General features: G+C 42.5%; 1 protein-coding gene across 1 annotated transcript in view; it reads right to left on the bottom strand.

Moving 5' to 3' along the window:
- Positions 1 to 4852: 4852 nt before the first annotated feature.
- Positions 4853 to 17892, bottom strand: part of LOC311100831 (heparan sulfate glucosamine 3-O-sulfotransferase 3A1-like) — a gene marked incomplete at both ends in the record, with an annotated part of 55511 nt that continues 42471 nt past the window's right edge. The window contains one exon of the mRNA XM_084141804.1: positions 4853 to 5474. Within this exon, the coding sequence (XP_083997930.1) occupies positions 4853 to 5474 (622 nt within the window). The remainder of the gene's footprint in view (positions 5475 to 17892) is intronic.

Below are 17892 nucleotides of genomic sequence, written 5' to 3'. Positions count from 1 at the left end.
CTTAATGACTTGGAGAAGATCTGCAAAGAGGAGTGGGACAAAATCCCTCCTGAGATGTGTGCAAACCTGGTGGCCAACTACAAGAAACGTCTGACCTCTGTGATTGCCAACAATGGTTTTGCCACCAAGTACTAAGTCATGTTTTGCAGAGGGGTCAAATACTTATTTCCCTAATTAAAATGCAAATTAATTTATAACATTTTTGACATGCGTTTTTCTGGATTTTTTTGTTGTTATTCTGTCTCTCACTGTTCAAATAAACCTACCATTAAAATTATAGACTGATCATGTCTTTGTCAGTGGGCAAACGTACAAAATCAGCAGTGGATCAAATACTTTTTTCCCTCACTGTAATGAAGTGGTGATTAAAGAGCTCAGCCATGTGCTCCTTGTCAGTATCAACCACATCATCAATATTAAGGGACATGGGCAGCTGTGAGGAGGAGGGTTTTTTCTCCAGGTCTTTCACAGTTTTCCAGAACTTCTTGGGGTTAGACCCACAGAGAGAGAGCTGCTCCTTAAAGTAACTAACTTTGGCCTTCCGGATAGCCTCATGCACTTATTTCTAATTTGCCTGAACGACAGCCAGTCAGCCTGCGTATTTGTGTGTCGAGCCTTTCGCCGAATTGTGTTCTTGAGGTGGAGTAATTCTGCCAGATCACGGTCGATCCAGGGGCTGAACCTGTTTTTTATTATAATTTTCTTTATGAGGGCGTGTTTGTTAACAATACCACAGAAAATATCAAAAAAGTAGGTCCAAGCGTCTTTGACAGAGGGGATCAAGCTGATTCTATACCAATTTACAGAGGCCAGGTCATGAAGGAAGGCTTGCTCATTAAAGTTTTTCAGCAAGCGTCTATCACAAATCAGGACAGGTCGTTCAACTGAGCAGCCATTTCGAACACAGGCTGTAAAACAGTGATCACTAAGGTCATTACAGAAAACACCAGACTGATACTTATCAGGATTATTTGTGAGGATAACATCAAGGAGAGTAGCCTTTTCTGGTTGTTTGGAGTCATACCGTGTGGGATTGATAATAATCTGAGAGAAATTTAGGGAGTCCCATTGTTTTAGGACTTGGTCAGGTGGTTTAAGCATGTCCCAGTTTAGGTCAAAAAAATGTATGCACGCATGACTGTAAGTCGCTTTGGATAAAAGCGTCTGCTAAATGGTATATTATTATTATTTATTATTATTATTATCTAGCAGGACATATTCAGACTTAGTGTAAGGGGCCAGGAGAGAGCTTAGGGCAGGTAGGGTACAGGCCGGTGCTGATGGTGGACGATAACACCCAGCAACAGTCAATAAAGAGCTATTTGAAAGCTTAATGCTTAAAACCAGTAAATCAAATTGTTTGGGGATAGACTTGGTGGAGATTTCTCCACCACCTTTGGAAGATCTGTCTTGACGAAAAAGGCTGTAACAAGAAAGGTTAACATCAGTGTTTAAAACACTCTTTCTTAACCACATCTCAGTAATGACCAACACATCTAGATTGGAGCTGTGAACCCACACTTTCAATTGATCCATTTTAGGTAATAAGCTTCTAGTGTTAATGTGCAGAAAACCCAGGCTTTTACGAGAGCAGAAATCAGTGAAGCAGATATCAGAGCACAAGTCAGAATTGGGGCTAGCAACAGTAGATGGGCCAGGGTGTACATGCACATTTCCAGATATCATCAGCAGTAATACAATCAGGGCACGGCAGAGGACAGGGAGAGCTTTGCAGTGTAGATTTTTATGACATTTGAATGTGCATCAGATGGTAACAAGATCCTATTGTACAACAATTTCATCAGGTAACATGACTCAAGCTGGCGAGAGGTGGTTAGAATAGGATGGGAGGCCAAGAGTCTGTGTAACCAATAGAGAGTCAGAGTCGCGAGTGTGGGAACAAACATTGTCTGTCCCATGGCCGGGTAAACGAGCAAGTTAATTGTCAACAAAGCATGCAGGAGTCATAGGGCAAATAGTATAGATCACAAGAATATAATAAAACCACTTACATTTACATTTTTTACATTTTAGTCATTTAGCAGACGTTCTTATACAGAGCGACTTACAGTTAGTGAGTGCATACAATGTTTTATTTATATTCTTTTTTTTTTTTTTTACATTATTTTTATACTGGCCCCCCGTGAGAATCGAACCCACAACCCTGCCATTGCAAACGCCATGCTACATCCCTGCCGGCCATTCCCTACCCTACCCTACCCTACCCTGGACGACACTGGGCCAATTGTGCGCCGCCTCATGGGTCTCCCGGTCGCGGCCGGCTACGACAGAGCCTGTATTCGAACCAGGATCTCTAGTGGCACAGCTAGCACTGCGATGCTTGGGGCTAGCCATTGTTCAAAGAGTCACTGGTCTCAACAAGACAACTTGAGAGAGTAGCTCTCTATGAGTCAAGCAGGCTATAAAAGTCTGAAATAAAATAAATAAATAGTAGGCCTATACTAGTTAGTTAAAGCGTTTCTGAGTAAGCTCACATAATGAGCTTCACAAGTTAATTAGCCTACATAAAATGTAGATCAATCCAAAGTCTGCGGTGTGTGTGTATGTGCGTGTGGCTAGAGGCGAGCAAAAGCTCAGGAGAGAGGAGGGAGTGTGGCGCGGGTACCTGTACCAGACAGTGGGAGACAGGCCAGGGCAAACAGGGAACAGATCACCGGGTGGGATCCAAGCAGCAGTGCAGCATGCAACGGGAGTAGGTGTAACACCCATTTGGGGAGAAGCTTTTCTCGGGAGGCTGAGTAGGAGAGGAGGTGTTCAACCTTACCAGACAGGTGCGTGGTAGAGCAGATAAAAACGTCCGAAGCGAAAAGCTTGGTGAAAAACTTGGTAGTTGGCTTGAGTTTCGATATTCGCCAGACATTCGGGCCTTCAAACATCACTAGCTCGCGAACGATTTCCTGAGATGTGGATATTCTACACAGAACATGGTGGGGGGTTCCCAGTCATTACAACACCACTAATTTGTTCTTTGCCTCACACAAGTCAACAAAATATTTTTTTTGGTACTTTTATTTTTACATCCGTTAAGCCTAATTTATGCCCTATGTATATATGTACACAATGCAGGAACTCAATTAGCTACGCAAAATGACAATCCTGCATACTTGTGTCAAGTTTATAATTGAGGGGCTGCTCACATACTGTATTTTTGCTATGAATCTATGCAGGATTGCCATTTTGCGTGGCTAGTTGTAGTTCTTGTGTTGCGTACTGTGTAAATGAGGCTTTACTCCACATCACTTTGAAGCTACAGTACATTACTTTAATACTGCAACCTCATAGGAATACATCTGCATGCACTGTAGTCCATTGAATAACTATTCTAAAGCATAAGAACAGGCAGAATGGTGATAAAAGGGCAGGATCAGGATTTCACAAATGTCACTCACCAGATGTTTATATAACTGTTATCTTTTATTAAAAGTGTGCTTTATAAATCCAACATTAATTCAAATTAAATAGACAAAACCATAACAGTATGTATGTATGATAAAGAGTGATGGCAGATTGCATAAAACCTAAGGATATGTTTCCCCCTGAACTCCTATAGAAAACACTGACCATGATTAAGTGTCCCTTTGAGGCACATCTGCTTTGAGAGAAGAGAGGCTCTTTTGGAAGCTTACAATACAACCAGGCAGATATAAATCAGAAACACAACTTCACCATTGTGCTATGGCTCTTTTTAACTCTGTTACTTTAAAAAGACACAGAGAGAGAAACCTCCATCCACGGATGCCTCCGAGGCAAGAAAGGCAGACTGACATCAACTGTATTCAGTTCACAAGGAGGCATGTTGAAGAGGAAATTTGAGGAATCATTTGGTTAGGCCCACTGGAGGTCTCGTTATAACATTAGTTCAGGAGTTGCTGTTGATGATACAACAGCTGACTGAGTGTCCATCCAAATGGCACCCTAATCCCTATGGGCCCTGGTCAAAAGTAATGCACTATATAGGGAATAGGGTGCCATTGGACACATCCAGTGAGTGCTATCTTTGCTCTGTCTCTCGCGCTACACTGTAATTCAATTAACTCCATTAAATGAACGTGGGGAAACTACCCTCGGAATAACAAACCCTTGGAATTGCAAGCTCAGCGGGAAAGAGTGTGGGAACCGCATCAATGTAAAGAAAATACTAATTAAAATGAATAACCGGGAAATAACATGATAAAGAAGAAAATATGTTGTACAGTATAAAACAAATGTAGTTCTCTAGAGGCGCTTAGAACATAATAGGACATAATATTATTAGTGATGAAAGTTATTCAAAACATGTATATTATATACTGCATGTGTACATCATCTTAAATAAATAAAATGAAATTATTTTTTCCAAAAAATTCTAGAAAAATGCAAAGCAGCTAGGTTTGCTTTAAAGTATGGCATAGAACCACTCAGACCAGGCTTTATATCCAAAGTCTCTCTGTGTGATTTCAAATAACTTCATATACAGAAACAGCTATGCATATTTGTCTTTTGCAGCACTGAAAAGTTCCAACAGAAAACACTTCACTCTGATAGTGCTGGAAAAACCTTGTAGGGAAGTAGATACAGTACCTACAGTATCTTTCTGTATTGGAACCACCACATGGTCTATGAGGGATAATCCAGCTCTATGCATTTTCTTCAACCAGCCTCTTGTAGGCTGCTGATATTGGTTTTTGAGGCAGTTCAGATAAAAATACGTAACACAGTGAAACATATTGCATATCTGGCTTGCCAATAAGACCAGATTAGGCTTATTTCTTCTCTCTCACAGACACATATTGCTTCTAGGCTTAGTATTGTGGCTGTCGCACAGTTATACTGTAGTGTCAATAGTCCTCAGTCAATCGTCCCAACCAAATATCTGTCCTGTCATCTGGTAGAACTTCATGTTGAAAGGCCTGTAGAAGTCCCGTAGCCTCTGCACCACTTCTGGGTGAATGTTGGGGTGGGTCCGCCCTTTGGTTTTGCCCAGGCAGTGGGGCTTGCTGCTGCCCTCAGCCTTCTTGAGGCAGGGGAAGCCCTTGGTCTGGTTGAAGTAGAAGTGTTTGTCTGTGATGATCCTCTTGAGCCCCAGGAAGTCCTGCACCCGGCCTAGCTCTCCGGCCGGGTCGCTGATCAGACGCTCCCCACTCACAAACAGGATCTGGCCCATGGGGAAGTACTGCAGCCAGTTGTCCAGGTGCTTGGCATAGATGCCGATCTGGATGGCGCTCCAGGACGTGTCGATGAGCCCCGTAGTCCTGTTTCTGAAGGTCAGGCTCTCGAAGGTGGGAATATCGGGCTTCTTAGACAGCGTCTGCGTGTAGTCAGAGATGGCCCTGGTGACGGGGTCCCTCACCACCACGATCAGCTTGGTGTCCCGGGACATGCCGGAGATCCGGGCCGGGGCCTCTCTGGTCACAAAGTAGCTGGGGGTCTTCTCCATGGTGATCTGGCCCTCCAGGGTCTTGGGCATCAGCTCCCTGAGGAGTGGAGAGGAGAGGGATAGGGTAAGAAGACAATTCATGACTAAATATAAACTTTGACAATGGTAAAAACACACCAAATGTGAGACTGAGAAAACACAAAACACGTAACACTTTATTCTTTAGCAGGCGGCTACATTATGTTGGCAAGCTTTACTACTAGCCAGAGAAGCAGAGGTTAAATGTACAGCATCACATCAGCCCCTACACTCAACCACTTCTCTGAGATTATTGACAGTTGTGTAGAGTGAGGGAACGGATGTCTCTCCAAGTGTTTCCTAATGCAGCCAAAGGGCTACGGAAACCCAGAGAGCTTCTTCCTAGGGTCCATTTGGAGGGTATCCCTCACTCTCACACACAACACATAAAAGCGTTAAGAGGATCTCTGTCAATCTCCATCCATCTAACGTACTAGGGATTACTATTTTCCTGAAAATCTACCAAGTTTCAATACCAGGAATAATTCATATTTATCCTGAGAGTCCCGGGAAATACTGCAAAAATCGAAAGTGCCCAAAAACGTGTTTAAAACCAAGATATGGTCACTATGCCAGCATTCTCCCCAAATAAGATTGTTGCTGCGCCACATTGCTGGCTTCACTGCGCCACTATGTCAAGAGCAAATAAAAATGATATTTAGTAATGATAGAGTAACTATCTTTGATCGGCAATTACATTGTTATGAATTACTAAACAGGCCGTTCATAAATTCCAAGCGTTATCATGTTCCTTCATTAATTCAGTGCATTTCAGCAGTAGGCTATCTCGACCCAGAGCGCGCTCAGGATGCACAAAGCACACCCGGAGTATAGCATTGTCAAATCATGCAAACTTTGTAATGGCAGTCAAACAAAAGTCAAATGACCAAAGTTGCTAAACTTGCTAGATAACCTGCTTCAACGAATGACAGAATATTTCCTATATTTGGCAAAATCGAGTTGATGGTCTATACAGATAGCAGATCAGCTCATGAATAACGCGGAGATGAAGATAGGAAATAGTTTAAGGTATCTTAACGGGGACCAACTCTGTTAAAAAAGATATCCATATCTACTATCATACTGTTTGTTGATCACACATTCTCTACCGAAGCTCTCATTTGAGCAGCAAGTAGGCCTAAGAGACAGCACAGAGAAGCGGAGGAAATGTTATAGCGGTATTTTGACATGCATAGGCGAGAGATGTGCTTTGATAATGCATTGCAACCTATGGATTACAGAATAAAGTTTGGAATTTTCATGCGAGACAGGAGTCAGGATTTTGGGTTTCAGTGGGATTGGGACTGGATAAAAAAATAGCCTAGGCTCTAGGAAAGGCAAATATTGAATTTTCCTTCATGCCTCTCTGAGTTGTTAACACTTAACAGATTTCATATCTGTGACGGAGATGCCTATGTAGTGAATTGTGCGTAGGCCTATCAAATTTGTGACTGTCTGTAGAGTCACAATGACAGCTCAAAGAGGCACACTTTATTTTATAGGCTATACTCTAGGTTTCCTGCAGGGTTTATTAATTGCATTTGGGTCGCGTCCGTCAGTGTCAATTATACGTGTGCTTTGAATTTATGGTGACTTTGTGTGAAGTAAATACGCTAGGCTAAAGGCTTCCATGCAACAACCTGTTTGGATAATGTGATATAAAATGTTTGGCTAATCTGCTGCTGCGCATGTTATGTATTTTGTGGAATTGCATTAGTGCGGCATTGGAGGAAACATTTTGTAGGGCCTAATTTCCCGGGTCTTGTCATTCAAATTTATTTGGAAGTGTGAAGAGTGTTCCCGGGACAGTCCCGGGATTCGGTTGCCCATGTTAATCCCAATAACGTACTGTATCGCTAGTAAAAAAACTACGTATTATACCTATGTTCCTCAGCAGGAAAAAACGATCCTTCTTTTGTGACAAGCAACAGTGGAACAATATGCTTATAAAGCTTATCTGAATCATAATTTGGAACGACATCAAATAAATAAATAGTATTTTAGAACCAAGATTTGATTCATTACTGCCTGGACATATTCACTCGTTGTTATTCATTAGATATTGAGAAATTAAAAGTGTTAGTATTGGGCTGCATAATATTGTGATTATTGTTTTGTTTTTGTTTCAATGTCACATTTATTGGCCACTTCATTTGGAAAAGAGAAACCTTATGTTTCACAGGGCACCTTATCAACCGTCGCAGATGAGTGAGCAGAACCTAGCAGACATAGTAGTCATAGCAACAGCAGGCGTAAAGGCACATTTTCCTAAACGTGTTGGACTATAGGGCTGTGTCCCTAATGGCACCCTATTCCCTCATTTGGGACACGTCGGAAATTAAATCCCGGTGATAAAAGAATATCCATAAATCCCACCTCAAATATTTATAGCAAAAAAGTTCAACTGGGCAGGCTGCTCAGCCATAATATTTGGTTTAACGTTTTCTTTGGCAAAAATGTCATCTGTGCGGGCACGTTTTTCACCGAGGACTTACACACACACAAACACACTGGAGGCGAGAAAGAGGCAAATCTTTTCGGTCATGACACCCCACCTTTCCTGCCTCTCTCCCCCTTCCTCTCCCCTCTCCCCTCTCTCCCCCAATGCCCCGCGCTCCTTCAGGACAGTGACCTGAACCAAAACGGATAAAAGCAGCCCATGAATCATTAACGTCTCCTTCTCCCTGCCATTTAGAGCCTCTGCAGAATACAGCTTTAAAATTCACCAAAGTACAGAATGCACACTTCAATTATTTATCCTAGCTCTCTCTATCTCTCTGCTGGTGCACTTCTGCTTAAAGCCCAGTGTGTGTGTGTGTGTGTGTGTGTGTGTGTGTGTGCTGACAAAGTGGCCTGCCCGCGCTGCTCCCATGGCAGACGCAGTTTACTGGCCGTGACAGAACTACTGAGCTGTAGGTGGGGAGGGAGGAGGGCTCAGCCTCTGTCAGGTCCCCTGGCTAGTCAAAATGGGGAGGAGGGGAGGAGAGGAGAGAATGAGGGTTAGGCTACTCATCTTTTCAATCTCAGGCTCTTTATAAAGCGACACACAACAGCAAATAGGCCTCGGCTAACACCATAATGAACAAAATAAAAGAATACACAGCTGCCCACCACCACCAAACTTGTCCTTTTCCTAATGAGATGGGCACCACCGTTTTTCTGCCTCACAAACATGCAGGAAAACATCATGCTCCGTTTAACCTCCATGCAGCTAAATGAGACAAGAGGCATCTGAGATGCAACTAGACAGATGTGTTTCTCAGAGGGAGAGTGCTTCTGTCTGACTGTGTACTGGATGAATTTACTACGCCGTTATGCTTCTCTCCAAGATTTTCCTGTTGCACTTATACCGGAAAAGTCAAGATATAGATGTAAATATCCAGTCTGAAAACAGAGGATTTGGTTTCACCCAAAAAATTACCACCTTCAATTTGGGCAACGTCTTCTGGGTTCCGCCATGATACCTAAATGTGTTTAAAATCTTTAATGTTCTGCCAAGATTTATACAGATGTAGGAATGTAATTTGAGCCAGTTTGCTTCAGCAGGAAAATAATCCTGCAGCAACAGGAAATGTGAATTGTTGCTTGGATTATAATTAATGGATATTTTTGTAGGGGTTGATACATTTTCAAAATCAAGTTTCACATTTTAAAGCTACAATATGTTGCTTTTTGGTCGACCCGACCAAATTCACACAGAAATGTATATTATAGATCTGTCATTCATTGAAAACAAGTCTAAGACGCCGTAGATCTGTTCTACGTGCACTATTTCTATGCTTCCCGTTCTTAAGTTTCATTTTTGCGTCTTTTACTTTCGGTTTTGTACACCAGCTTCAAACAGCTGAAAATACAATATTTTTGGTTATAGAAAATATATTTCACAGCGGTTTAGATGGTACAGTGATTCTTTACATGATACTTGCTTGTTTTGTCACATAAACTGAAATTAGGCTAACTATTAGAATTTTAGCAACCAGGAAATGGCGGAGAGATTTCTGCATAGTGCATCTTTAAAGTGGAAATCAATGGTTTATGGTGCCTCTTCTGCCCTTCAAGGCCCAGGACAGAAGTACAGGGGTGCAGATGCATCCAGGGCAAAGAGCATCCTGAGTGACTCTAACCTGGCAGCCTCATGTCACAAGGTCAGGGCTGCCGTGGTGACAGATAGAGAGACAGGAAGTGGGTTGATGCAGACAGGAAGTAAGCCAACACGAGAAGGAAGTGGTTGATGGGGGCAGGGGGCTACAAGGCTCTCCTGTGTTCTGACATTCGCCCTGCACCCCCAACATTGACTGACACCTGTCCTCAATCCTCTCAGTGTCAATGAGAGGCAGCACACCTACAGCTGTATCGGGGGGGTGGGGGTGGGGGGGGGTGGGGGGGGGGGGGTGGAGGGGGAAGGGAGGAGGGGATAAACGGCAGGGAACAAGCTTTCTTTCCTTTCACATTATCTCTGGCCCATTGCCTCCACAGGCTGGGCTATCACCCTGGTTTATGGTCTGCTCTGGTCTGCTCTCCTGTGTGCAGTGTGTGTGTGTGTGTGTGGGGGGGGGTTCAGAGTACAGGAATGAGACTGTGGTTCGTTGAGGTTATCCACCAGCTCCTCAACTGAAGCATCAGATATAGGCTCTGTCCCAAATGGCACCCTGAGCCCTATAGGCCCTGGTCAACAGTAGTGCACAGTGTACTATTAAGGGAATGGGGGGGGGGGGGGTGAACTAGACACCCATTAGCCATAACCATGTTCTTCTTCTTCTACAAAGCAGAACTTTCCAGATGTTCGGCTCCCATGGGTATTTCAGCGTATAGAGGATTTGTAGTTTAAATAAACTCTGCAATTCTAAAGAAAGAAAGAAATCTCTAAATGTCTTCCCAAGGAGTGCAGCCTGGGGATTGAGTTGGGAGGGAGTTTGAAGTCGAACCCCGATAGATCCATTCACAGGTCTGGGAGGACTATACAGGGAAGAGGGAAGAGAGTGGCTCTGGTTTATGTGGACTATACAATAGTATTTATTTCCATTCCAACAGGAACCGCATGCAGTTCTTTCTAATGAAACTTTATTGGCAGCGTAGGTGATGTAACGAACAAGGCACCTTCCAAGTGCCTGAGATTTACTGCGGTTCCACAGCGCTGCTTTGATGTCTTCTTCGCGCTGCTAAAATAGGACTCCTCATACACAGTGATGCATGAAATATAGGCAGCAGGTTTCAACTCGTGAAACAACGCGACTACAGAGAAGAATTGAATAAAGATATACAGTATGTAAGCCTAACCTTTTTTTATATTTCAATTTTGATGCTAAAACTAACATAGATATAGCGGAAAGTGGAAAGTGAATTGACGATTTATGGTGTCGCCCCAAAATTCAAAAATGAAAATGACAAAGGTTGAGGGGGAAATTTATGAGAGTGCAAACAAATAACCAATATTGTTTTTATGGAGAAGGTATGTGCAACAGAACATGGTATAAACTGTACTCTGAGAGAATAACCTCATATGGTTCTACTAACTAGGCAATGTAGCCTGCCAACACTCAATGGGGGGACTATTCCATGTTATATCAGTCAATGAGTCCTTTGTAAGGTTGTCTATAAAAAGAGCACTTTGGCACAAGGAGTCTGACGCATCATGGCTTTCGTTTCCCCAGCCATCCAGCCATCCATCCAGCCATCCATCCAGCCATCCAGCCATCCATCCATCCATCCCATGTAACTTCGAAACCCATGCAGCCTATATACAGTACCACTACCCACCTCTCCTCCCTCCCTCCTTATCCTCCTCCTCCTCCTCCTCCTCCTCCTCCTCCTCCTCCTCCTCCTCCTCCTCCTCCTCACACACATAGTGACTCAGTGACTGCCTCCATTAAATATGGGCACTAAAATGTCCACAGCTTAATAGACTTTTAGAAAAAAAAATCAAGCTATGTACTGTACAAAGGTCTAGCACAAAATATACATTGAAACAAATATACCAACAAAAAAAAGGAAGTGAGCAAATCCCTTCTGCTTTATCCCACTTGAATCAGAAAGGGTCTGGGGAATGAAAGGGTCTGGGGTTGGACTGGGTCTAATGTCTGGCCCAAATTAATGTGTGTCTGGTGACCTGTGAAGAAGGGGGATCCCTCATTTACTTCTACAGATATAAGATCTTACTTTGATTCCTCTTTTGTTGCTGAGATTTACATAAATTCACTGAAAACCCGCACTAACACACAGTTATGTTAACAGTATTCCAATTTCATGTAGCCTCATTTTGACCAGCTAATAGCCTAAGCACCGATCACGCAACAGTTTAGACTAAATGTTCAAATCCTGTAGGATTATTTTCCTGCGACAATACAGGTCAAATTAAGATCCTACATCTGTACATGTCAATGGAGGTATAATGGCCAAAAGGCTAGTGGAGTGGGCATCCCGGTCCACTTCTCCCCATGTAGAAGCCTTTGATTAATTATTCCCTTCCAGGGTGGAGGGAGGCTGACAGCCAGCCAAGCATGCTGTACATCCACTCATCCACTCCCAGAGTGTTTCCCACCCGGTCGCCGTGGCCGGTGTTGTGACCAGATAATCATCTGGTAATTGGCTGAATATTTCTGCTGTCTGCAGGGGAGGGAAGGGAGGGAAGAGGAGGGGAAGCGCTTGGCTCTCTGTCCGCAGCTCTGCTCAGCAGCCATTTTCCAGGTCACTGGTCTCGAGCTGAGGTCAGGAGGGGGATGGAGCTGGGGAGAGGAGGAGGGGCAGTGATTTAGAGTAATGACTGCTGTGTGTGGTATGTCTGCCTGCTCCTGTTCTGCTGGGCCTGCTACTTTACAACTCTGTCAACCCCTCTGGTAACAATGTAGCACCTCAACCAGCCCTGGGGCCAGCAAACGCCCCAGGCACAGGGACTGGGCTGGGCTGGCATAGGAGATGTGATGTGAGAGGGGAGTTACAGTCGTAGGCTATGGTGTGAGATGGAGAAACAACTGTTTTCTATAACCTTATGTACTCTACTGAAACATAATGGGTTCCAACTGTAATCTCTAACGAGTGACAAAATAAAAGGACAGGTGAGCTAGCTATAAAATCAAATTACTCCCCGTTTCATTCCATCCCACGGTTATTTGTATATACTGTAGCTGCACTTGCTGGCAGTAGTTGGTGTATAAAGTAAACTGTGGTACTGGGTAACGGTTGTCACCAACAGCTCCGGTGGTGAGAGATCCAGCCGTTTATCATGGTGGTTGGGGTCGGGGGATTACAGGTGTGAGACTAACCCCAAATCCTGCTCTCCGTTTGGGCTTAGTGTCCCTCCTCCTGCCCCTGTCAGCTCCAGAGCTCCATGCCCCTGGGATCTGTCTGTTCACCTGCTCTTTATTCCCCTAGCGTATTTATAATCTCCCCGTCCATTCCCCTCCTCTACTACTAACCCACCTGTGATCTATAGCTCTAAATCCCCCTGACTGTGTCACAAAGTCCACCCTATTCACTATATGGGCCCACAGTATTCTGGTCAAAAGTAGTGCACTATATAGGGAATAGGACACCATTTGGGACACAGACCCTAGATTCCCCTCCCGCCCCGGCTCCACATCGCCATACAGTGTAGCTGTCCAAGCCACATAGCTATTACTGATGTACCCTCTGCCCATTGGTAAACAACTTGAGGAAAATGTATGTCATTAAAGACTAATTATCTCATTAGATTGCATTAGAGAGATATATTCTGCAGGCAGATACATCTGCTTCAAGTTGTGACACACCTTGCTTGTGGGTGGCTCAGTTATACCAGATACAGTCCTCATATTGCTAATTTGAAACCAAACGTTTTTTTCACGCGACTGACTGGCACTTTGGAAAACCAAATCTAACTAAAAATAATCTACAAACAGGAAGAGCACATGGGTGATTCCATATGAAACCAGGACAAAAAGTACCATGATTTTTGGGATTTTCACTAAATGTAATCCATAGAATGGTACTTTGGAGAAAAGATTGTTGACATATATTTCACATTTGTATCTAAAAGCATAATTGAGAAATAATTAACCTATAACTGCAGTGGGCTAAATCAGGGTCACATATTATAGACTTGGTCTTTTACCAAATAGGGCTATCTTCTGTATACCAACCCTACCTTGTCACAACACAACTGATTGGCTCAAATGCATTAAGAAGGAAAGAAATTCCACAAATTAACTTTTAATAAGGCACACCTGTTAATTGAAATGCATTCCAGGTGACTACCTCATGAAGCTCGTTGAGAGAATGCCAAAACTGTGCAAAGCTGTCATCAAGGCAAAGGGTGGCTACTTTGAAGAATCTCAAAAATAAAATATATTTTGATTTGTTTAACACTTTTTGGTTACTACATGATTCCATATGTGTTATTTCATAGTTTTGATGTCTTCACTATTATTCTACAATGTAGAAAATAGTAAAAAATAAAGAAAAACCCTTGAATGAGTAGGTGTATCCAAACTTTTGACTGGTACTGTATGTCAACAATCCTTCCTCCAAAGTACCATTCTATGGATTCAGTTTATTGAAAATCTTTTTTAGTCCCGGTTTCGTATGGAATCACTCACATGGGAATTGTGGGGGGGTTGGAGTGATGCATGGGAATTTGAAGGGGTCGGAAGTCATTTTGGAGAGCGACACAATTACTAGATAAGAGACTCATCTCTTCCTGGAAAAAAAGGGAGGACAGGACCTCCGTTAGTCTTTCCTCTGAGGAAACAACAACAAGGTTTTGATAAAACCTAAGTGGGGCCATGAAAGGATACAAGCAAAATCGTGGGATAAAAAATCAAGATATTGGACAGCAATAACTGCTGAGATAAGGATCTTAATTTGATCACTATTTTGTTGCTGAGACTTTTCCTGCACCGCAAGAAATGCAGATGAGCTTCATGATTTAGATAAATTCACTGAAATCCCACACTAACATACGGTTAAATTAAAAGTATTGCATTTTTCATGTAGGCTGCTTTTGGCCAGCTAATAGCCTAACCACCGATCAAGCAACATTATGGACTAAATCCTATTTTGCTGTGACAATATAGGTCAAATTATCTGTAGGAGGTAGGAAGAAACAGTCTGAGCACAGTCAAGGGAACATCCTTCACTTAAAAGCTACAGCTGAACAAACTGGGTCGTAGAACATAAAAAATTTAAAAACTGTGTTGTTAGTCCCTTTGGGCTGGCTGTCTGATTTAAACTGTGTTGTTAGTCCCTTTGGGCTGGCTGTCTGATTTAAACTGTGTTGTTAGTCCCTTTGGGCTGGCTGTCTGATTTAAACTGTGTTGTTAGTCCCTTTGGGCTGGCTGTCTGATTTAAACTGTGTTAGTCCCTTTGGGCTGGCTGTCTGATTTAAACTGTGTTGTTAGTCCCTTTGGGCTGGCTGTCTGATTTAAACCGTGTTGTTAGTCCCTTTGGGCTGGCTGTCTGATTTAAACTGTGTTGTTAGTCCCTTTGGGCTGGCTGTCTGATTTAAACTGTGTTGTTAGTCCCTTTGGGCTGGCTGTCTGATTTAAACTGTGTTGTTAGTCCCTTTGGGCTGGCTATCTGATTTAAACTGTGTTGTTAGTCCCTTTGGGCTGGCTGTCTGATTTAAACTGTGTTGTTAGTCCCTTTGGGCTGGCTGTCTGATTTAAACTGTGTTGTTAGTCCCTTTGGGCTGGCTGTCTGATTTAAACTGTGTTGTTAGTCCCTTTGGGCTGGCTGTCTGATTTAAACTGTGTTGTTAGTCCCTTTGGGCTGGCTGTCTGATTTAAACTGTGTTGTTAGTCCCTTTGGGCTGGCTGTCTGATTTAAACTGTGTTGTTAGTCCCTTTGGGCTGGCTGTCTGATTTAAACTGTGTTGTTAGTCCCTTTGGGCTGGCTGTCTGATTTAAACTGTGTTGTTAGTCCCTTTGGGCTGGCTGTCTGATTTAAACTGTGTTGTTTGTCCCTTTGGGCTGGCTGTCTGATTATCAAATGAACAAAAAAGAAACAATGAACAAGTGTTTTCGCTCCATTTGCTCAGTTTGTCACCATTTTTAGAGGCATAACATAAACACACACACACACACACACTCCAAGGCTCAAAGTACCTTCCGGTGTCTATTCCCTCAATGATGTAAACTACTGCTGTAATCTAATAAAAAGCTAATTGAAGCATTCTAGCAAAGGTTGCAAACCTGACACACTATATTCACCATTCAAACCACACTAGAGCAGAGAAAAGCACCATTGGAAAATCGCCATTGCCAAATGGATTTCTGATTTTCTGCACCAGTTTAGCAAAACCTTTTTGGGTTGGGTTTAGTCTGGCTACCACCTGAAATAGAAGCGAGGAAAAATCAAAAAATGTCCCACCCTAACTCATAATATTAGAAAAGTAATAAACTGTGAAGGGAGATGGAAAAAAAATGGAACCCTATCTGACCCTGCGGGGTGTTAAAATAATACCGTGCATTGAAACAAAAACAGCCAACACTTTTTTCTCAATTCGTGTGCAAATCCGTTTCCCCGCTAGCCGCTGTCTGTGCTGGTGAGAGCTGAGTGCTTTTTGTCCTCTTTTTCTTCTTCCATGTCAACTACCCCATGCGGTTTAGTAAATATTTTATAGTTAGCTTTGCAATATGTTCTTCTAAATTCATCAACAGTGTTTTAGGCAGACCACTGAGTGTAAGTCCCCAGTTTATTGCGTAAGGTTAAAAATAAGGCTTATCTTTGCAGAAACCTGCTAGTGAATTGTTCCTCACTATAACTGTGGAGGAAGAAGATGAGAGACAGACTGAGGTGGGGAGAGAGAGAACCTACATTATACACTAGAGCCATCCCAGAACTCAAAAACCTTTTAGACATTGAATAACAGAAGAGAGGAGAGCTGGCATCCCAAATGGCACCCTATTCCCTTTCTAGTGCACTTATTTTCACCAGTCTCTGGTCAAAAGTTGTGCACTACATAGCGAATAGGGTGCCATTTAGGATGCACCCAGAATAGAGGATAGAAGAGTCCCCACACGTTTAGTTCCTGACTGGAGTTCAGCATCCACTGTAGAGAGAGAGCAAACTTGCCTAATGCACTGTCCAACTCAACTGAGGTCTCTCACACTCTGACCATTCTCTCCTCTCTCTCATGGGGAAGCTGAACTAGGCTACAGTACATGAACTGAAAGAGCATTCAACTGAGTTCAGTGTGACTGAGGAGTGACAAGATCAATCCAGGTTTCGTTCCTTTCAACTGTGACCCCACAACACCCTGAAAAACAAATGGAACAAACAGGGATTGTTTGAACGGATTTGTATAATATCTGGGTCTGTGTGTGTGTAGTGTATGTTATGAGCAGGTTCTATGACATGGGACACACACACATGCACACACACGCACACGCACACACACACACACACACACACGCACACAACTTTTTAATAGTGCTCTGACCCACTTGTTCAGAGATGTGGGGAGTTTAAGATGGAGTTGAGTGGAGGGAGGCTGCAGTACAGAGCTATGGGGATCAGCTTCAGTAACAGCACTACTCTTCTGTCTGTTTCTTTCCGCCAAGTCAGTTTTTAGGGTCTCAACAGCTTGAGAAAGATAAGACACCTAAAATGGAGGCTTAATGCCCAAGCTCATTTTCAAGGTATTGTATTTCCCCAACGTCAGCTTCTAGGTGCTTCTTGTGCGTGCGCTCAATTAAAATATAAGACATCACTCTATATATAGTCAGCTCTAAAATGATTGGCACCCTTGATAAAGATGAGCAAAAAATTATGTATAAAATAAATAATATAAATACTGAGCTATATTTTATGGTTAAAAAAAATGAATATTATATTTTATACTAATACATTTGCTCAGAGAAATATATATATTTTAACAAGTAATACAAAATAATCTGAAAAATATCTGGAAAGATTCTGTATGGAGCAATGGTCTAAGATCCCTCTCAATGTGTTCTCCAATCTCAGAAAACATTTTAGAAAACGGCTCAGTGTTGTTATCCTCGCAAGGGGAGGGTGCTGGAGTATTGAAAACAGGGGTGCCAATAATTTTGACCCTATCTTTTTTATTTTTATTTATTTATTGTTAAGCAAAATCTATTTTTCTTAGCAATTGTATTAATATAAAATAATTGTAAAAAAATAAAACAGCATGCAATCAGTATTTGTATTATTTATTTTATACTGTCTTTTTTGCTCATCTTTATCAAGGGTGCCAATAATTTTGGACCTGACAGTATATCCACTTCGATGCTGATTCTTTCTTTAGCCTCTGGAATAGTAGCTGACATTTTTTGGGGAAACCTCACAGAGCTTGAGTCCCTTCAAATTGAGCCTGTTTCACAGACGGAGAGTTTTAATTCCACGTGATTTAAAGCTTGATTTTCAAATAAAGTTGTGTCAAACGCATTGGAGCATAATTAAGTGGGAATTTGTTCAGAGCCAAAATTAAGGCTTAGTAGAAA

This window comes from Coregonus lavaretus (genome assembly GCF_964263955.1).
Source record: "Coregonus lavaretus genome assembly, chromosome: 25".
Taxonomy (NCBI): domain Eukaryota; kingdom Metazoa; phylum Chordata; class Actinopteri; order Salmoniformes; family Salmonidae; genus Coregonus; species Coregonus lavaretus.
Note: the sequence above shows the minus strand (reverse complement) of the source record. Positions and strands in the feature narration are given on the sequence as shown.